This window comes from Hemitrygon akajei, chromosome 4 (assembly GCF_048418815.1).
Source record: "Hemitrygon akajei chromosome 4, sHemAka1.3, whole genome shotgun sequence".
Classification (NCBI taxonomy): domain Eukaryota; kingdom Metazoa; phylum Chordata; class Chondrichthyes; order Myliobatiformes; family Dasyatidae; genus Hemitrygon; species Hemitrygon akajei.
Window position 1 is genome coordinate 37,495,831 of NC_133127.1, and position 22,163 is coordinate 37,517,993.

Here is a 22,163-nt window from a genome sequence, read left to right on the forward strand (position 1 = left end):
GCTGGGGCTGGTGAAGGAGATTGGGGGGTGATTGTATAGAGGGTTATAAAATCACGAGGGGCATAGATGAGTGGACGGCCACTGTCTTTTTCCCAGGTTAGGGAGAGCTAAAACTAAAGGACGCCTGAAGGTGACCTGAGTGGAAAGTTTTGCTCCCAGAGGGTGGTGAATATATGGAACGTGCTTGCCAGAGGAAGCGGCAGAGGTGGATGCAATTTGCGTTTAAAATGCGCTGGGGTCCTGGAGTCATACAGCACCAAAACTGACCCTTCAGCCTAGATTGTCCAGTCAACCAAGATGCCCATCTGAGTTGGTCCCATTTGCCCACATCCCCCGAGCCCCCTTATCCATGTCTCTGTGTCCCAAGTGCCGTTTAATGGATAGGAATCCAGTTCTGGGGATCTGAAAGGTTTAGAGAGAGATGGGTCAAATGTAGGAAAGTAGGACTAGCTCAGGGAGGCAATTTGGCTGGAGGTCGGGCCAAAAGGCCTGCTTTTGTGCGGTATGGCTGCATGACTCTGCTGCTTCACACCCAGGCGGCGAGAGGACAGCTCATGTGAAGGACACTCGGGCAGCAACCTCTGTCCTCGGAATGGACCCCCCCCCCCCTTTCCACTCCAGTTCTGTGACCCCTGAGGTGACTTGTTCAGGAACCCACTGCCCCTGCCACAGGTGGGGCAGGAGAGGGCTGTTGGGTCAGATGGGTGGACCGCTGCTTATGTCTGTACGGTCCCGGTCCATGGATCTGAGATGGGAGAGGCACTGAGGCCAGCTTAGATTATCCATCATCATATTAAATAAAATGGTGCGATTGAGGAGCGAGCTCCCCACTCTTGCTGCTATTGTATTGTGTTTCTGTGTATAAAACTTTGGTTGGGCTGCTCTGGAAGTGTTGCCTGTGTTTCTGGTCACCCCATTACATCATAAGCTTTACAAAGGGGGCAGAAGAGGTTTAGAAGGCATGTGCTATAAGGAGAAATTAGACGAACTTGGATTGTTTCTTTGGAGTATTTGGAGGCTAAAAGGTGACCTTACTGAAGTTTATAAAATTATGACACGAATACATGGGGTATATAGTCAGAGTGCCTTTTCCTAGGTGGGTATGTAGATGCTAGAGTGCATGCATTTCAGGTTAGAGGGAAAAGTTTACAGGAGATGTGTAAGGTAACTTTTTTCAACGCAGAGAGTAATAGGTGTCTAGAACCTGACACACTCTGTGTAGGTTCCAGTCCTGTTCAGGATAGCAGATAGGATAATGGTGTTTAAGAGACTGCCAAATGTATGACTATGGAGGGATATAGGCCCTGTGCTCTACTGTTCTCTGTTCTAGAAGGGAATTAGTTTAATTTAGCATCATGTTTTGCACAGGCCCAGTGGGCTGGAGGGCCTGTCCCCTCCTGTACTGATCTAGTGTTCATGCTGAATGCTCCCTCAGCACTTTCAGCAGTCATGGAGTGCAGACGTCCCCAAGACTCAGCGGGGAGGTTGCTTATCTTCAGTCTCGGTGAAGAGTCTCGATCCGAAATGCCGACTGTTTATTCCTCTCCATAGATGCTGCCTGACCTGCTGAGTTCCTAACAGAGTCAGAATCGGGTTTATTATCACTGTCTTGTATCATGTGAAATCTGTTGCTTTGAGGCAGCAGCCCACTGCAAAGATATAAAGTTACTATAAACTACAAAATAAATTGTGCATTGAAATGGAATAATGAGGTAGTGTTCATGGACTGTTCAGAAATATGATAGTGGAGGGGAAGAAGCTATTCCTGAATTGTTGAGTGCAGGTCTTTAGGCTCCAGTAGTAACAACAATGTGACAGTCTGTTTACATTTGCCTGGTTGAATAGGTGTGAAGCTCTCCTATCTTGGCAGTCACCTGAGCAGGTTGCTGGGCCTCAGTTTAACACTGAGGTAGCAGATTGTATTGGGCAATCACTCCCATTTGTAAAACAACTTTAAAATAGGTTGAAGGAAGAGAAAGGAGGTGAGGTGTTTGGAAGGGAATTTCAAACCTCAGTGCCCAGGCAGCTAAAGGCAAGGGGCTGGAAATGGAGAAGTGCAGAGGTTTTGGGGATTTGGTGAAAGTTACAGAGATGAGAGAGAATGGCTGGATTGATATCAAGGCTTTATTGACCAGCAGTCAATGGAGGTCAGCAAGGGCAAGGGTGATGTGTGAAGGGGACTTGGTGTGACTTGGGTCATGGCATTAGAGGGTTAGATCAACCAAGGGAAACAGGGCCAAGTGGACTAATCACCTGTAGCATCCTCTCAGTATGGTTTTCAGCGTGTCTGCATGCATTTTGATTGGGATTTGATTTATTATTGTCGTGTGTATGGTGAAAAACATTGCTTTGCATTCTGTACAGATCATTTCATCACATCAGTGCATTAAGAATGCAGAATAGTGTTACAGTTACAGAGAGAGTACAGTGAAGGAAGACGAGAAGGTGCAGGGCCATAATAAGGTAGATTGTAAAGTCATGACTCCATCTTATTATGCCAGGGGACTGTTCTATAGTCCTATAACAGTGGGATAGAAGCTGTCCTTGATCCTGGTGGTAATTGCTCTTCGTCGACTTTTGTATCTTCTGCCCGGAAGAGAGGGGGAGCAGGGAGAATGTCCAGGGTGCTTGATTATGCTGTTTGCTTTACCAAGGCACCAAGAATGTGAACAGGATCCGTGAGAGGAGGCTGGTTTCCATGATGTGCTGAGCTGCCCCACGGGTCTGCAGTTTCTGGCGGTCTTGGTGCCAAGCCGAGCTGTGATGTATCTGAAATGGGATGCTTTCTGTAGTGCACCAATGACAGCGAGGGTCAAAGGGAACATGCCAAATTTCTTTAGCCTCCTAAGGAAGTGTGGGTACAGATGAGTTTTCCTGGGCATGGCATCTAACTTGAACGCAAAAGCTTCCGATGAAGGCTGGAGAGTTGCCTTGGCTGGGGATGGCCTCTGTTCCTGTAACACTGAAGCTGCAGCACTTAACCCACACTGAAAGTCTAATCATATGAACATGAGCTGAACTGTGAATTTTTTCTGCTGGAAATCATTTTGTGGATCAGATGGTCTGATCCACAAAATGAACCTGACAGGAGTTGCTTGTTAAACTGTACATTAATACCTAGGAGCATTGAGTCTTGTTAATTTGTTTATGGATGTGGGCATTGCTGTAAGACCAGCAATTATTACCCATCCTGAACTGCCTTTAATAACATGGCGTTGAGCTTCTTTCTTTAACGACTGCAGTCCTTCTGATGAAGGTACTTCCACCGTGGTTTTGGGATGAGCATCATAATATTTAGACCCAATGTCAATGAAGGAGCAGTGGTATATATTCAAATCAGTATGGTGTGTCACCTGTAAGTGACGATGTCCTCTGTAACTGCTGCCTTGCGTTTCTGGTGTGGGAGGTGCTGAATGATCGTCAATGCTATGAGCTAATCTGTCAACTGCACACAGAGACTGGTGCTGGGCTCTGAGTGTACTGCCCAGCATCAGACCACTTGGTGATTCTATCTCACATCTCTGTCCATCTTTCCCCCTTGACCCATCCTTCCTGTCCTCTCTCCCTTGGTCTCTTCAGCAGGTAGACAAATCAAATGTAGGATCTATATGAGGTAGATTGGGAGATCAAGAATTCAGCTTCAGCATATGAAAAGTTTCACTCAAGAGTCTAACAGCAGGATAGAAGCTCTCCTGGAGCCTGGTGGTCCATGCTTTCAAGCCTTTCTATATTCTGCTTGTAGGTGAGGCTGATTTGTCTTGGGCTGAGCTGTGGGCACAACACTCTGCAGTTTTTTTGTGGTCTTGGGTGAAGCAGTTGCCTTACCAAGCTGTGATGGGATGTTTTATATGATGCATTTGTAAAAGTTGGCAAGAGTCATCGGGGACAAATTTCTTTATTGTTCTAATGAAAGAGAAGTGTTGGTGTGCTTTCGTCGCCATAGTGTCAAATGTGATTGAATTGCACCAGTTACTGCATAGGACGGAGAGTTTGGAGCCTTGGTTGATTACACCCCTTGTGTCTGGTGAAAGGTTGTTGGGTCATATGATGTCCATCCCAGCTTCTGTACTGGGGTTCATATCTAAGGGAGTTAGACAGGAATATCCCAGTGTCTTCATTCCCCTTCTAGTCTAGTTTTTTTTCCTCCTCTTTAGGCCTAGAGGATTAGAACCAGCCAGAGGGTTTGGGATTCAGGGAATTGGGTGGGACAACTGAGGGTTGTTTGGTGCGGAGGGCAGAAGTGACGTGGAGGAGGGAGAGACATGTGAGGGAATTGGCCAGAAGGGCTCAGCTCACTTCTCTTGGGCACACTAGAACAGACTGAAGTGGTAATGATTTATGCATGAGCATCTTTAGTGCTGGTAACCAAAGCTGACTATCTACTCCAGTAATATCACTCCAACGTTGCCTGTGTGGGAGTCCTCCGTGCACCTGCAGTTCATATCCTGCCGGTAGATTTGTCTCACTAGACATCCTGTTGCTTTGGGCAATTTAGTACTGTGGTAACAGATGGCAGACATTTACGTTGCATTGCTGTAGTTGATGTTGGATCTTAACAAAAAAGCCCTTTACACTTTTGTTTTACAAAATTAGTTGTTTCAGGAAAGTATAACAGGAAGCAAATCACTGTTAAAGGAAGTAAATCTGTAAACTACCTTTTCATACTTCACTAAAGACATAAAATATTTTATTTCAAACAAAGAATAATTACTGAAATACTGAGCTGGTTAGGCACATTTGTGGAAAGAGAAACCATTGATGTTTCAGGTTTTGATCTGTATTTACTTCAGAATTACAGTATCTCTTTTTTCAATATTAATTTGATATTAAGGGTTAGACAGTGATTTGTGAAGAATGTTTTTCTTCAGTAACAGTGGTCTCAGCTCCTTTGTTTCCGCCATATCTGTTCCCGGGATGAGGCTCTCCTTTCCAGGACATCTGAGATGTCCTCCATTTTCAAAGAACGGGAACACCATTGATGCTGCTCTCACCCACATCTCCATTTCCTGGACATCCATGCTCACCCCATCTTCCCACTGCCTTAACAGGGTTAGAGTTTCTCTTATCTGCACCTACCACCCCATGAGTGATGATCCACATCCAACACATCATTCACCACAACTTCTGCCATCTTCAGTGGAATCCAAACATACCTTCCGGTCAAGATAGAGCCTGTGTACAATGCTCCTACAGTCAATATCTTCTGTCTAGATCATGAAACCGTATATTTCACTTCCTTTGTCCTTTGCATTTGTTTTTTTTCCATCTTGAATGTGATTCTGGAACTGTTGGAGTCTGTGGTTTGCTGTTTGGAGATTATTTGGGTTCCAGCGCTCTGTAGTCTGTGAGAGGATTCGGGGAGGCAGCGTGCGTGAACCTCATGGCGCCAAGGCTTTGAGCCAATGTTCGACTCCATTTCGCCAACTAAAGCTTCCATTGTTCGCCGATTAAAGCAACAAGGGAGATTAAAACATCGAGGCAAATGAGGAAGCTTGGGGATCATTTGGGATCTTCATCACTCTGTAGTCTCCAAAAAGATTCCAGGAGGCAGCATGTGTGGACTTCATGGTGAGAAGGCTACGGGACGTGGCGCAGGCTGTTGTTCGACTCCATTTTGCTGATTGAAACATCAAGGCAAGTGTGGAAAGTGAGCGCAGGCTGCTTGTGTTTTTATCAATCTGCTACAGAGATGGAAAGGTCTGCCGCTGGCCCCGGAGAGTGTTGCTCAGGTTTTCTGCATTTTGGAAATGGACTTGGACTATAGACTTTTTTTTTCAGTCTTATAGTCTTTTTATAAGACTGTGTTTTTCACCTGATTTTTTTTGTGTGGGCTGAGAGATTTGGGGGTTGATATGCCTGTTCTGTTTTGGGTTTTTTTCGCGTGGTATGAGAGATTTGGGGGTTAGTGTGTCTGTTCTGTTTTTGTTTGTCTATTTTGTGCAGGAAGGGGGATTTGATGACTGATGATCATGCTGCCTTTCTTTTCCCTCTTGGTTTCATGGTTACCTGGAGAAGAAGATTTTCAAGTTGCCTACTTTGATAATAAATGAATCTTTGAACCCTTACCTTCGCCCCACTATCCTCTTTCTGCAAGGATTGTTCTCTCCGTAATTTCCTTGTCCATTTGTCCCTCCCCACTAATCACCCCTTTGGCAAGTGACAGAAATACCACACCTGCCCATTCACCTCCACCCTCACTCCATTCAGGGCCCCTTCCAGGTGAGGCAAAACTTCACCTGCAAATCTATTGGAGTTGTCTACTTTGCGGCCTTCTCTACATTGGTGTAACAGGTACTTCCCCCAAGCTATCAGACTCCTCAATACCCAGAGCCTGGACTGACACCAACTTACTGCCCTATTGTCCTGTTTATTATTTGTTGTAATGCCTGCACTGTTCTGTGCACATTATGCTGTCCTGGGTAGGTCTGTAGTCTAGTGTAGTTTTTTTTGGTGTTGTTTTTTACGTAGTTCAGTCTAGTTTTTGTACTGTGTCATGTAACACCATGGTCCTGAAAAACGTTGTCTCATTTTTACTATGCACTGTACCAGCAGTTATGGTCGAAGTGACAATAAAAGTGACTTGACTTGACTTGGTGAGACCCAGCGTAAAGTGTGGGATCACTTTCTTGAACACCTCCATTCCATCCATAATAAGTGGAATTTCCCAATGGACAACCATTTTAATTCCTCTCACCATTTCCATTTTGCCATGTGGGTCCAAGATCTCCTCTTCTGCCAGGATAAGGCCACACTCAGGTTGGAGGAGCAACACCTCATATTCTGTCTAGGCAGCCTCCAACCCAATAGCATGAACATCAATTTCTTCAGGTAAAATGCTTTTTTTCCCCTCTACCCTTCCCTCTTCTATTCCCTGCTCTGGTGTCTTACCACTTCTCCTCACCTGCCTGTCATCTCCCCCTAGTGCCCCACTGTCCCACTTCTCCCTTGGTCCACTCTCTTCTTTCAGAATTCCTTCTTCCTTGCCTTTTTCACTTGCCACCTCCGAGTCTTTTTCTTCATATCCCCTCCCTCACCCACCTGGCATCACCTATTGCCTTCTAGCTTGTTCTCCATCCCCTCTCCCCACCTTTTTATTCGGGCATCTTTCCCCTTTGCACTCCTGGTGAAGCGCCTTGGCCTGAAAAGTCAACTGTTTATTTGTTCCATAAATGCTGCCTGATCTGCTGAATTTCTCCAGCGTTTTGTGTGTGGCAGTTCTAAAATAGTTTGTCCCCTAAAACAATTTCAAAGTTCAAAAGTTCAAGGTACATCTATTATCAAAGTGTGTATACTACGTACAGCCTCAAGATTTGTCTCCTTACACACACAGCCACTAAACAAAGAAACCCAATATAACCAATTAAAAAAGGTCGTTAAACGCCCAATTTGAAAACAATAAAAGTAAGCAAATTGCATTTGGAACTGAAGTTCAGAGCCACGAAGCCAGTCATCACTGCAGCTGATTCAGGAGCTCAATAGTTGCAGGCCACAGCCTCGGTTCAGCGCAGAGGTGAGTAAACCTCACGGAACAGTGAGCTGAAACGGCCTGCCCTGACACCCTGACCTTTTTAATCTGGACCGGCACTCTTAAATCGTCCAAACCTCGGACCATTCCTCACTCTCCTGCTCTTCAGTTTGGCCTGTACCCAACCTTTCCAATTCGGCCTGGCACTTAAATCGATCAAACACTGGGTCTTCCCTTGCTCTCAGGCCTGGGCCTGGGCCCCACCACCTCAACTCTGCCTCGCCTTGGCTCTGCTGCATTGAATTGCCTTCAAGTTGGCTCCAGCACTGGCTAAACAGTGGCACGTTCCCTGGTCCCCAGGAGCTTGGTTTGCAACCAGGGTAGAATGTTGGTTGCTTATTGTGGAGCATGCAGATTGTATCTACACAATATGGTCCCACAAACAAAATGATGTAAGTGGCAAATTTAAGTGGTTCAGTTGTGGTTGAAGGAAGAGCCGATGTCCTCTGGAATTCTGGATGTTGACCTTACTTGTGGAGTGAAGAGATCAGGCAGAGTGGCTGACCTCTCCATTCCCTGCCGGGATCTTGGACTGTCCGTCCTACCCTCCAAGTACCGTAGACAAGTGTGTGTCAACAACCATACCCAATTGGCGCTCAAGATTCTCTGCACTTTAGAGCCTTCCACAACCTCTGGACTAGCCAAGGCTCCTTTCGCCCAATGAGCATTTCGTATCTCTGTAACAGTTACTCAGCCGGTGCACGGTGAGAGCCCGCAGGCAGCAATATGCAGAGAGTGTGATGTTGGTGCAGGTTATATGTTGGATGTCTGTGAGTCAGAGGTAATGCTGTTTATAATGATAGCAACCCTGGGCACGGCACCACTCGGTGTGCAAGAGTTAATGAGCTGTATGGTGACTGGGATCCACTGGTTTATGTTGCATTGGTCACTCTTGTTTATTTTCCACTCCTCCTCCTGTTTCAGGTTTCTGTCACACTGCTCCTTCACATCTTGTGACACACCGCCTCTCCCCACTGTGTAACATCCCAACCCTTCCAGACATTGAATGTCAACCATACCCCTCCCTGCACTGTGACACTCCACTCCCCTCCCCTACATCTCCTGACACCTGCTCCTCTGCACTGTGACACCCCCTACTCAAAATATAATTTAGCCCCAGTGACGTTGTCATTCTTGGAGGGAGAAATGTGCAAAATATTCCTTCATCCAGTGTATATATTCACTCGAGTTATGTGGCTTTGTAGGCGAAGCCAGCATCTAATTGCTCTTGGAAACGGATGCTGAAATCTGTAGCAACACACAATCTGCTGGAGGAACTCAGCATCTGTGGAAGGAAAGGAATCATCAACATTTCGGCTCGAAGCTCTTCATCACGACTGTTACTGATGCAGGGTTTTGAACCAAAATTTCGACAATTGCCTCTCTCCTCCGCCACCCCCCACCACAAATGCTGCTTGACCCAATAAGTTCCACAGATTGTCTGCTGCATTCATTTGCCCATCCCTGATTGTCACTGAGAAGGTGGTGGTGAGTTGCTATCCTGAACTGCTGCAGTCCTTGAGCACAATGTAGTTAGGGAGAGAACTACAGGATTTTCTGACCCAGCAACGTTCAGTGATCAGCGATATATTCCCAAGTCAGGAATTAAAACCAGAATCATTATCATTGGCTTCTATGACATGAAAAATGTTGTTTTATTTTGTCATTCAGGGATACAGCACAGTGATGGGCACTTCCAGCCGTAAGATCCCATATCACCCAGTTACACCCATGTGACCAATTAATCTACTCACCCAAGGGCTCCCAACCTTTTTGACGTCATCATTAAGCAAGGGGTCTGTGGACCCCAGGTTGGGAACCTCTGTACTACCCATACGTCTTTGGAATGTGGGAGGAAACCGGAGCTCCTGGAGGAAGTCCAAGTGGTCAAGGGAAGAACGTACAAACTCAGGAATTGCCATTTTGCTGCAGCAGTACATTGCAAAGACATAAAATTACTATAAATTACAGAACTAAATATTGCAGAAAAGGCAAATGAGGTTCATGGACTGTTCAGAAATCTGAAGGCAGGTGCAAGTAGCTATTCCTGAGTTATTAAGAGTGACTTTTGCAGCTCCTGTACCTCCCTTCCAATGGTAGTACTGAGAAGAGGGTATGTTCTCAATGCTGAGGGTCCTTAGTGATGGATTCCACCTACCTGAGGCACAGCTTTTTGAAGATCTCCTTAATGGTAGGAAGGGTTGTTCCTGTGATGGAACTGGGTGAGTCCACAACCCATTGCAATGAGATAGAAGGGCTGGTTGAGTGGTGTCACAGCAACAATCTTGTACTTAGCCATGAGGCCGAGGAACTCATTGTGGACTTGAGGAAGAGGGAAGTTGTCATTGAGTGAGCGGCTTCCCATTTCCGGGCATTAACACCTCAGAGGATCTATCCTGTGGCCAACACATTAATGCAGTCATGAAGAAGGCATGCCAGTACTCTACTTCATTTGAAGTTTGAGGAGATATAGTATGTCATAAAAGACTTGCAAATTTCTATAGGTGTATGTTGGAGAGCATTCTGACAGGTTGCATCACAGTCTGATGTGGAGGCTCCAATGCACAGGATTGCACAAGACATGGACCTCCCCAATATTGAGGTCATTTTCAAGGGGTAGTACCTCAAGGGGGCAGTATCCTTCACTTAAGATCCTCACCATCCAGGACATGGTCTCTTCTCATTTCTACCAAAGGGAAGGGATTACAGGAGCTCAATGATTTAGGAACAGCTTCTTCCCCTCCACCATCAGGTTACTGAATGGTCCATGAACTCTATGTCAGTGATACAGTTCTATTTGCTTCTGTGATTTATAAATTTTTGCCTTGCTGTCACAAATCAACAAATTTCACGTCACACGTCAGTGATGCTGATTCTTGTTCATCCTTTTCCTGCTCTTGTCTCTGGTTGGTAAAGGTTACGGTTGTGGGTCTGGGTTTGGAAGTTATTGTCTGTCTAAATCCTGGATCTCCTCCCCAGCTGCACCGTGGGAGCACCATTACCAGAAAGACCACAGCGGTTCAAGAAGGTGGCTTGCTCCCCCCCTTCTTGAGGATGATTCCAGATGGGTCACAAATAGTGGCCTTGCCAGCAGGTCTTGTGGACCTGGGAGCACAGCAAAATTTAAAGGCCGGTGATCCTGGAAGTGACACATTCCCATGAGTTAAGTAAATCACAAAAAAAACTGCGCTAGAAACCTGAAAAACATGAATATCAGGTGCCACAGCAGAGTGAGTCACATTTGTTGGGAAAAGAAGGCCAAGCAACTTTCAGAATGTGTCATATGGCCTAGATATTTAGGTGAAGCCATTGTAACCCAGCAGGAGGTTATGTGAGGCTCCTGTTGACAGTGGTCTGATTACACTTTTTCCTCAATCTTTCTCGCTGTAATGCCGTATCTCACTCTCCCCCCCACCCAACAAGCTGCTCACAGGAGTGGAGCTGGCCCTTAGAGCTGATAGGGAAACTGAAACTGTTCAACCCATGGTAACTCCATGGCCATAGTCTCCTGGGTCTCAGTGTTGGAGCTGTAACAGCAAGCAGATGATACTTGTGTTTGCCCCACCATGGTCTCCTTACCATCATCAACCATTTCACTGCAGTATATGCATGAGGGAACGGGGCATACACTCAACATCTGAATCCTTCTTCAAGACAAATAGGTTATTTCAGGGAACAGTCTGTTGAATCTTCACTGCATGCCCACTATAGCAATTCTATCCATTTTAAACTTGGTTGGAGATTTCTTATTAATCTCTCATTCAGAAGATGGCACTGATGACGTGGCAGCCTTCCCTTGGTACAGTCCTGGAATACCAGCTGGAACTGTGGTCTTGAGGTGTGTTAAGTGGGACTTGATCTCTCAATATTGTGACTCTGCTAAGTGTCTGATCCACCATTGCCTTGTTTGTCAAGAGTACTGGTAATTGTTCCCTGCACTCAGAGTTTGGATATTGGTCCTTTAGCTGCATATTCACTCAGGAAGATGAAGGACTTCAGCCCATTAAGCCCCTGCTGTTCCTTTGAAAGTGTTTTCCCAATAAGTCCCACTCTCCTGCTCATTTTCTCTCTCTATTTCAGTCCCTTTGGAGCATTCCTGTTGAACATGCCCCCACCACCCTTCCAGACAGTGCACCCGAGACCAGAGCGCCTACTGCTGAAAAAGATTCTCCCAGTGCAGGGTTTCGACCTGAAACATTGACGGGTCTGCAATCCTCCCACAGTTACTGTTCAATCTGCTGACTTCCTCCAGCAGATCTCCTCCACTGACCTCTGGTTCAGTTGACAATACAGTATTGTGCAATAGTCTTGGGTAGGTGTATTTATTATTTATATATAAAAATAAATTATAAATATATATATATTTATAATTTTTATATATATAGTGCTTAAGACTTTTGCAAAGAACTGTATAATTTTATGAGATTAGTGTGCAAACTTAAAGCACATGGTATTGGGGGTATGCTATTGATGTGGATAGAGAATTGGTTGGCAGACAGGAAGCAAAGAGTGGGAGTAAACGGGACCTTTTCAGAATGGCAGGCAGTGACTAGTGGGGTACCGCAAGGCTCAGTGCTGGGACCCCAGTTGTTTACAATATATATTAATGATTTAGAGGAGGGAATTAAATGCAGCATCTCCAAGTTTGCGGATGACACGAAGCTGGGCGGCGGTGTTAGCTGTGAGGAGGATGCTAAGAGGATGCAGGGTGACTTGGATAGGTTAGGTGAGTGGGCAAGTTCATGGCAGATGCAATTTAATGTGGATAAATGTGAGGTTATCCACTTTGGTTGCAAGAACAGGAAAACAGATTATTATCTGAATGGTGGCCGATTAGGAAAAGGGGAGGTGCAACGAGACCTGGGTATCATTGTACACCAGTCATTGAAGGTGGGCATGCAGGTACAGCAGGCGGTGAAAAAGGCAAATGGTATGTTGGCATTCATAGCAAAAGGATTTGAGTACAAGAGTAGGGAGGTTCTACTGCAGTTGTACAAGGCCTTGGTGAGACCGCACCTAGAGTATTGTGTGCAGTTTTGGTCCCCTAATCTGAGGAAAGACATTCTTGCCATAGAGGGAGTACAAAGAAGGTTCACCAGATTGATTCCTGGGATGGCTGGACTTTCATATGAAGAAAGACTGGATCAACTAGGCTTATACTCACTGGAATTTAGAAGATTGAGGGGGGATCTTATTGAAACGTATAAAATTCTAAAGGGATTGGACAGGTTAGATGCAGGAAGATTGTTTCCGATGTTGGGGAAGTCCAGAACGAGGGGTCACAGTTTAAGGATAAAGAGGAAGCCTTTTGGGACTGAGATGAGGAAAAACTTCTTCACACAGAGAGTGGTCAATCTGTGGAATTCTCTGCCACAGGAAACAGTTGAGGCCGGTTCATTGGCTATATTTAAGAGGAAGTTAGATATGGCCCTTGTGGCTAAAGGGATCAGGGGGTATGGAGAGAAAGCAGGTACAGGGTTCTGAGTTGGATGATCAGCCATGATCATACTGAATGGCGGTGCAGGCTCGAAGGGCCGAATGGCCTACTCCTGCGCCTATTTTCTATGTTTCTATGTTCTGTACTGGTGCCATAAAAAAGAAACAAATTTCATGATATATGTGAGTGATGATATGAGTCTGTATTGTGGGCTGAGAGTGGGAAGCGAGCAGTGAGAGGAGAATCACAGTTGGGAAGATGGGAAGGGAGAGGGGTGGGAGCAGGAAGCTCCAGAGAGACATTCTGTAATGATGAATAAACCAATTGTTTGGAATCAAATGACCTTGCCTGGTGTCTTGGAGCTGGGTGTGTGTGCACCCACGCTACCCCCTGTCCAGGCACTCCTTCTCTGCTACCTGTCCGACCCACCACCTGCAGTGCTCCCCCTCGCCATTCGAACATCCTTTGCTCCCGCCAGACTCCTTTACTTCCTGCTCCGCATTGGCAAATACAGTACTGTGTAAAAGTCTTAGACACCCTAGCTATATATATGTGCCCAAGACCTTTGCACAGTCCTGAAGGTAAAACCTGTTTCCCTCGCTTCTTTTTCCTGAAACTGGAACCTTTCTTTTGTCGGCACCCTTCATGTTGAACTATATTTAATAGACACCCTTCTTCAGCCTCTCATTCTGGTAAACTTCTCCAAGATCTCCCCCCCACAATGTGGGATCAGAATTGGACTCAATACTCCAACAAAGCTACATAGCTTAATCTTGCTTAGTGTTCAAGTTTACTGTCCTCTGACTGTGTGTACACAGACAAGACACACACACATGCTGACGAGCACAGGCAGAAACACAGACAGGCACCCCCCCCCCCCCCAAAGTGAAACAACATTCCTCCCAGACCACAGTGCTCCCACAAACTATATACTGTATAACACACGGCACATAAACTAAAATGTTGCCATAAATAAGTTCATAAGATGTAATTCAAAATGCACGTAGGGCGCAGCACGGGTAAACAGTGAACAGCTCACTGTCCTAGTGACGAGACCCCAGTGGTGGCAGGGTATTCATTAGTCTCTCAGCCTGAGGGAAGAAGGTTTTACCCAGTCTGGCAGTCCTAGTTCGAATACTCCTGTACCTTTACCTTGACGGTATTGTGTTAAGGAGATGCTCGGAATTGGTAGGGATCCTCAACATTGCTTCTGGCCCTTTGCCTGCAATACTCCTGGTAGATATCACAAACAGAGGGGAGGGAGACCCTGCTGATCCACCTGGCAGTTTTCACTATCCTCCGTAGGGTCTCGCCGTGCAGTTTCTGTACCACACAATGAGGCAGCCGGGCAGGACTTGTTGGTACTTGTGTAGAAAGTTGTTAGAATGGGGTTGGGGAGCCTTGCAAGCCTCAATCTCCTCAGGGTACTGTGCCTGTGATCTGTCTGTGTTGTTCTAAACATCTTTATCATCTTGCCTCATCTGAAGCTCTATATATCCTGTCAGTTCATGGTCCTGCTGTTTGCCTGATGTTACAGTGTGAATTGGGGTTCAGTGTTTTGGCTTTCCCCACTCAAAGGCAGAGGTAGGTTTGCTTCACCATGGTAAATGCCAGTTCGGTGGGATCTCTCTCTCGTCCTAGGGAGCATGGCAGGTAGAGTTCCTGCCTCACAGCTGTGGTAACCTGGTTCTGGTACTGTCTCTGTGGAGTTTGCATGTTCTCCCTGTGACTGTGGGAGATTCCCCTAAGTGCTCCAATTTCCTCCTACATCCCAAAGATGTTTGGGTTAGGGGTTACAAACAAGAGAAAATCTGCAGATGCTGGAAACCCGAGCAACACACACTAAATGCTGGAGGAACTCAGCAGGCCTGGCAGCATCTACGGAAAAAAGCACAGTCGACCTTTCGGACCGAAGTGAAATGCAGGGAGAATAGGTTTCGGGGAATAATTCTTGTGAGCCAAAAGAACAAAATGGGCTAAATGGCCTCCTCCTATGTCATAAGGGAATATGGAACTTCCCATTAACCTTCAAACTTGTTCTAGAATTGCAAAGGTATGGAAGTCATGTAGTGTGGATACAATATGCAGCATGAGTCTGGTGGGCTGAAGAGTAAGATTCTGAGAGTAAAATTCTGTGACACAGCACAGAAACAGGCCCTGTGGCCCACATGTTCCCTCCGACTTCCAGCCCATCTGCTCTAATCCCATTTTCCAGGATCGGATGCAGAGCATCCAATACTTTGCCTTTTTAAGTTGTCTAAATGTTCCTATGTAGGGCAATTGTATTGGCACTGAGTTCTAATATCAACCACCCTCTGTATGTGGGGGGTGGGGTGGGGGGGAGTACCCCTTGAGTGGCCTTCCTCTCACCTTAAGCCATTCCGTCATGTTTTTCATACCCCTACTATGGGAAAAAGGTTCTGACTCTTTATACTGGCCTTCTCCTGTCTTGCATTCTCGGTCCTGATGCAGGGTTTCAACCTGAAACATCAACAATTCCTTCCCCTCCCCCAGTAGAATCTGCAGTGTTCTTCCAGCAGATTGTTTGTTACTAAAGATTCTGACAGACTATCTCTGTCTTTTATAAGTTTATCTCCCCCCACAGTTCTCCCCTCTCCAATCTCTCTCCACATCAGTCCAGGCAGCGTTCTGGCAAAACTGCTTTGCACTCTCAGCAGTGTAACCACATCCTTCTTATAATGTGGTGACCCAATCTACACACATCTTTCCTATAATGCGGTGACCCGAACTACACACATCTGTCCTACAGTGCGGTGACCCAAACTACACACATCTGTCCTACAGTGCGGTGACCCGAACTACACACATCTGTCCTACAGTGCGGTGACCCAAACTACACACATCTGTCCTACAGTGCGGTGACCCAAACTACACACATCTTTCCTACAGTGCGGTGACCCAAACTACACACATCTTTCCTACAGTGCGGTGACACGAACTACACACATCTTTCCTACAGTGTGGTGACCCAAACTACACACATCTTTCCTATAATGCGGTGACCCAAACTACACACATCTTTCCTACAGTGCGGTGACCCGAACTACACACATCTTTCCTATAATGCGGTGACCCAAACTACACACATCTTTCCTATAATGCGGTGACCCAAACTACTCACATCTTTCCTACAGTGCGGTGACCCAAACTACACACATCTTTCCTACAGTGTGGTGACCCAAACTACACACATCTTTCCTACAGTGCGGTGACCCGAACTACACACATCTTTCCTACAGTGCGGTGACCCGAACTACACACATCTTTCCTATAATGCGGTGACCCAAACTACTCACATCTTTCCTACAGTGCGGTGACCCGAACTACACACAACTTTCCTACAGTGCGGTGACCCGAACTACACACATCTTTCCTACAGTGCGGTGACCCAAACTACTCACATCTGTCCTACAGTGCGGTGACCCAAATTACTCACATCTTTCCTACAGTGCGGTGACCCAAAGTACACACATCTTTCCTACAGTGCGGTGACCCAAACTACTCACATCTTTCCTACAGTGCGGTGACCCAAACTACTCACATCTTTCCTACAGTGCGGTGACCCAAACTACACACATCTTTCCTACAGTGCGGTGACCCGAACTACACACATCTTTCCTACAGTGCGGTGACCCGAACTACACACATCTTTCCTACAGTGCGGTGACCCGAACTACTCACATCTGTCCTACAGTGCGGTGACCCGAACTACACACATCTTTCCTACAGTGCGGTGACCCGAACTACACACATCTTTCCTACAGTGCGGTGACCCGAACTACACACATCTTTCCTATAATGCGGTGATCCGAACTACACACATCTTTCCTATAATGCGGTGATCCGAACTACAAACATCTTTCCTATAATGTGGTGACCCAAACTACTCACATCTTTCCTACAGTGCGGTGACCCAAACTACACACATCTTTCCTATAATGCGGTGACCCAAACTACTCACATCTTTCCTACAGTGCGGTGACCCAAACTACACACATCTGTCCTACAGTGCGGTGACCCGAACTACACACATCTTTCCTATAATGCGGTGACCCAAACTACACACATCTGTCCTACAGTGCGGTGACCCAAACTACACACATCTGTCCTACAGTGCGGTGACCCGAACTACACACATCTTTCCTATAATGCGGTGACCCAAACTACACACATCTGTCCTACAGTGCGGTGACCCAAATTACACACATCTTTCCTATAATGCGGTGACCCAAACTACAAACATCTGTCCTACAGTGTGGTGACCCAAACTACTCACATCTTTCCTATAATGTGGTGACCCAAACTACTCACATCTTTCCTATAATGTGGTGACCCAAACTACTCACATCTTTCCTACAGTGTGGTGACCCAAACTACTCACATCTTTCCTACAGTGCGGTGACCCAAACTACTCACATCTTTCCTACAGTGCGGTGACCCAAACTACACACATCTTTCCTACAGTGCGGTGACCCAAACTACACACATCTTTCCTACAGTGCGGTGACCCAAACTACTCACATCTTTCCTACAGTGCGGTGACCCAAACTACACACATCTTTCCTACAGTGCGGTGACCCAAACTACACACATCTGTCCTACAGTGCGGTGACCCAAACTACTCACATCTTTCCTACAGTGCGGTGACCCAAACTACTCTCATCTTTCCTATAATGTGGTGACCAGAACTACACACATCTGTCCTACAGTGCGGTGACCCGAACTACACACATCTTTCCTACAGTGCGGTGACCCGAACTACACACATCTTTCCTATAATGTGGTGACCCAAACTACTCACATCTTTCCTATAGTACAGTGACCCAAACTACACACATCTGTCCTACAGTGCGGTGACCCAAACTACACACATCTTTCCTATAGTACAGTGACCCAAACTACACACATCTGTCCTACAGTGCGGTGACCCAAACTACTCACATCTTTCCTATAATGTGGTGACCCAAACTACTCACATCTTTCCTACAGTGCGGTGACCCGAACTACTCACATCTTTCCTACAGTGCGGTGACCCAAACTACACACATCTGTCCTACAGTGCGGTGACCCGAACTACACACATCTTTCCTATAATGTGGTGACCCAAACTACTCACATCTTTCCTATAGTACAGTGACCCAAACTACACACATCTGTCCTACAGTGCGGTGACCCAAACTACACACATCTTTCCTATAATGTGGTGACCCAAACTACAAACATCTTTCCTATAGTACAGTGACCCAAACTACACACATCTGTCCTACAGTGCGGTGACCCAAACTACACACATCTTTCCTATAATGTGGTGACCCAAACTACTCACATCTTTCCTATAGTACAGTGACCCAAACTACACACATCTGTCCTACAGTGCGGTGACCCAAACTACTCACATCTTTCCTATAGTACAGTGACCCAAACTACACACATCTGTCCTACAGTGCGGTGACCCAAACTACTCACATCTTTCCTATAGTACAGTGACCCAAACTACACACATCTGTCCTACAGTGCGGTGACCCAAACTACTCACATCTTTCCTATAGTACAGTGACCCAAACTACACACATCTGTCCTACAGTGCGGTGACCCAAACTACTCACATCTTTCCTACAGTGCGGTGACCCGAACTACACACATCTTTCCTATAATGTGGTGACCCAAACTACTCACATCTTTCCTATAGTACAGTGACCCAAACTACACACATCTGTCCTACAGTGCGGTGACCCAAACTACTCACATCTTTCCTACAGTGCGGTGACCCGAACTACACACATCTTTCCTATAATGTGGTGACCCAAACTACTCACATCTTTCCTATAGTACAGTGACCCAAACTACACACATCTGTCCTACAGTGCGGTGACCCAAACTACTCACATCTTTCCTACAGTGCGGTGACCCGAACTACACACATCTTTCCTATAATGTGGTGACCCAAACTACACACATCTGTCCTACAGTGCGGTGACCCGAACTACTCACATCTTTCCTATAGTACAGTGACCCAAACTACACACATCTGTCCTACAGTGCGGTGACCCAAACTACTCACATCTTTCCTACAGTGCGGTGACCCGAACTACACACATCTTTCCTATAATGTGGTGACCCAAACTACTCACATCTTTCCTATAGTACAGTGACCCAAACTACACACATCTGTCCTACAGTGCGGTGACCCGAACTACACACATCTTTCCTATAATGTGGTGACCCAAACTACTCACATCTTTCCTATAGTACAGTGACCCAAACTACACACATCTTTCCTACAGTGCGGTGACACGAACTACACACATCTTTCCTACAGTGCGGTGACCCAAACTACTCACATCTTTCCTACAGTGCGGTGACCCGAACTACACACATCTTTCCTATAGTACAGTGACCCAAACTACACACATCTGTCCTACAGTGCGGTGACCCAAACTACACACATCTTTCCTATAATGTGGTGACCCAAACTACTCACATCTTTCCTATAGTACAGTGACCCAAACTACACACATCTGTCCTACAGTGCGGTGACCCAAACTACACACATCTTTCCTACAGTGCGGTGACCCAAACTACTCACATCTTTCCTATAATGTGGTGACCCAAACTACACACATCTGTCCTACAGTGCGGTGACCCAAACTACTCACATCTTTCCTATAATGTGGTGACCCAAACTACTCACATCTTTCCTATAGTACAGTGACCCAAACTACACACATCTGTCCTACAGTGCGGTGACCCAAACTACACACATCTGTCCTACAGTGCGGTGACCCGAACTACTCACATCTTTCCTATAATGCGGTGACCCCAACTACACACATCTGTCCTACAGTGCGGTGACACGAACTACACACATCTTATAGTGTGGTGAGCTGAACTACACACTTTACTTGCTATGTGGTCTAACCAGAGCTTTGTAAAATTGCATCATAACGCCCCAACTCTTATACTGTGCCCTGACCTATGCATTCTTCACCAGCTTGTTTAGCCATGTTCCTGTTTTCAGGGAAGTATGAATGTGGACCCCTAGTTCTCACTGTTCAACACCACACCACTTATGTGTATGTTATCTGACTTCCTAAAATACCTCACTCCCACTTGTTGAGGTGAAATTCCATTGATCAATAAATACACTGTCTCAATTTACCAACTGATCTGCATTCTGCTGTAGCCTAGACAACCTTTCCTCCGCATCAGCAGCACCACCAGCTTTAGTGCCATCTGCACACTAATTAAACATGCCTCCTACATTCCCGTCCAAGTCTTCAAACCTGCGCTCAATATTATCACAACTCCTTTCCCTCCTGCTTATTGTACCTTGCCTCCCAATTCCACTGGTTTTTCCGGCGTTAAGTATAAGCTGAGTTGCGTGTGTTTCCAGTTTTTCCCTCTGGATGCAGCTGTTGGAATTGACGGTGTTTATTTGCGAACGCTATTGTGAGGTACGAGTGCATTGCCTGATGTGCGCTGCCAGATGGATGAATGAGTGTGCAGTTACTTGTGCCTGGGACCAGGAGGCAGGCAGCACCAATTAGACTCGCCGCCGCAGCATCCACGAAGCATCTCGGGAATTGTTTATGGATAAGGATCAAAGTCAGGTGGTGCTCAATGTTCAGCCCAGGGTTCGGCTAAGCCAGCCATTTTAGTTTATCCGGAATCCGCGAGGAGACAAGTGGTTTTCCTGGCATCGTGGTCCAGAGCATGCTCTGTGGAGTCGCTGAAGCGGATATCTGAGCATCCGCCTTTGCTCTGATTTGGCAGCGCTGCCGGAGGATTGCAGTCGTGCAGACGGGCAGGGGCTTTGGCGGAGTTGTGCTGAGTCACCCTGCACCGCCTCACTGGTGGTGGTAACGAGGCATCCGTCCCGTCGCTGCACGTTTCACGCCGCCCCCTCGCAAGGGAAGGGGGTAACTGGCCGGCGGCGGCGGCAACAACAACAACACCACCACCACACACAAAAAAAAAAGAAATCGCATCTCTGTTCTTGCAGCAGCCGAGTCATCATGTCTGACCTGACTCCTCAGAGTGACGCCCCGACTCCGACCACAGACAAGATCACCCAAGCCGCCAGGGAGACCATCTACCTGTGCAACTTCCGAGTGTCGGTGGACGGAGAGTGGCTGTGTCTGCGGGAACTCAACGACATCTCCCTAACACCTGACCCAGAGCCCAGCCACGAAGGTACGCTCGTCGCGACCGGCACAGGGAGGCTAGATTTTCAGCCCACCCATTAGACACGGCGCTAAATGAGCGGGCCCACGGGGATGCCATGATTGCAAATCTTATTTTGACTGACGCCCTGAAATCTGCTCCCTGTCTGCATTGATGCCGCTGTCCCGTTTTTAAAATGAGATTTATATTTTAACCTCAGTTGTAAACCTAACCGTTATGCATCACATTAAAAGCCCGTTCAGACATTTTGAATAAATATGTAGGCTGAGATCTGTTGAATCTGGTCATTGTTAGATTAGTCTCACCTCGCCCCTCGGAGATTACCAGCCTCCTTGCGAATTGACAGCTGTTGCTATTGGGATTTTTAAAAAATAAAACGTAGTGTGGCCTTTTTTATTAAGATGCCCATTGAAAGCGATGATGCAAATAATACATTTTGTACATTTTTAAAAAATCAAGTTTGCGACGGCCGATTGGATTTCCTGCGGCAGGCGATTTGGGAATACACAAGCGACAATGCAAAGGCGCTTTCATCTTTTGTATTTGGGAGGGGCAGAGGCGAGAGGGACGCAATTGCTCCTAATCTGGCAGTCAGCGTCAATCATCTCTTTAGGTCTAGATATCTCGCCACCATCAGCATTAACCCTTTCACCCCCGAGTCCCTGCACACATCCCACAGTCGAAAGCGCGACGTGTCTAGTATGCGAACCCTGAGTACACTTCACAAAGGCTTCACTCGCGGTTTAGCATTTTTTTAAATTACAATGAGACGGGGTTGAATTAAGTTTCCTTGATTAAAAGCCCCACCCGTCAGGGTTGTCAATTTGCAAAGCCAAGTTGTGTAAAAAAAACTAGTTAATAAAATCTTCCAAGATACCATGTCATGTTAATTAGATGCTGTTTTTTTTAAAAAAGAAGAAAAACAGGTTTTAGGACCTGGAGACATCTTGTTCAATTACATCAGATATCAGCTTAGTGTCAGTGCTGTATGATCTC

At 46.3% G+C, this 22,163-nt stretch overlaps 1 protein-coding gene across 7 annotated transcripts in view; it reads left to right on the top strand.

Annotated features, from left to right (window-relative positions):
- rufy3 (RUN and FYVE domain containing 3) overlaps positions 1 to 22,163 on the top strand; it is a 71,097-nt gene that overhangs the window by 672 nt on the left and 48,262 nt on the right. Inside the window, exon 2 of one of the 7 annotated variants that reach the window (XM_073042370.1) lies at positions 20,986 to 21,176. The exons of 3 other annotated variants lie outside the window; for them this stretch is intronic. In XM_073042370.1, coding sequence (XP_072898471.1) covers positions 20,999 to 21,176 — 178 coding nt within the window. In that variant the 5' untranslated portion in view covers positions 20,986 to 20,998. Of the gene's footprint in view, positions 1 to 20,547; positions 21,177 to 22,163 lie in introns of those variants that run through there. 3 more of the 7 variants (XM_073042371.1, XM_073042373.1, XM_073042374.1) reach the window with 3 other exon arrangements.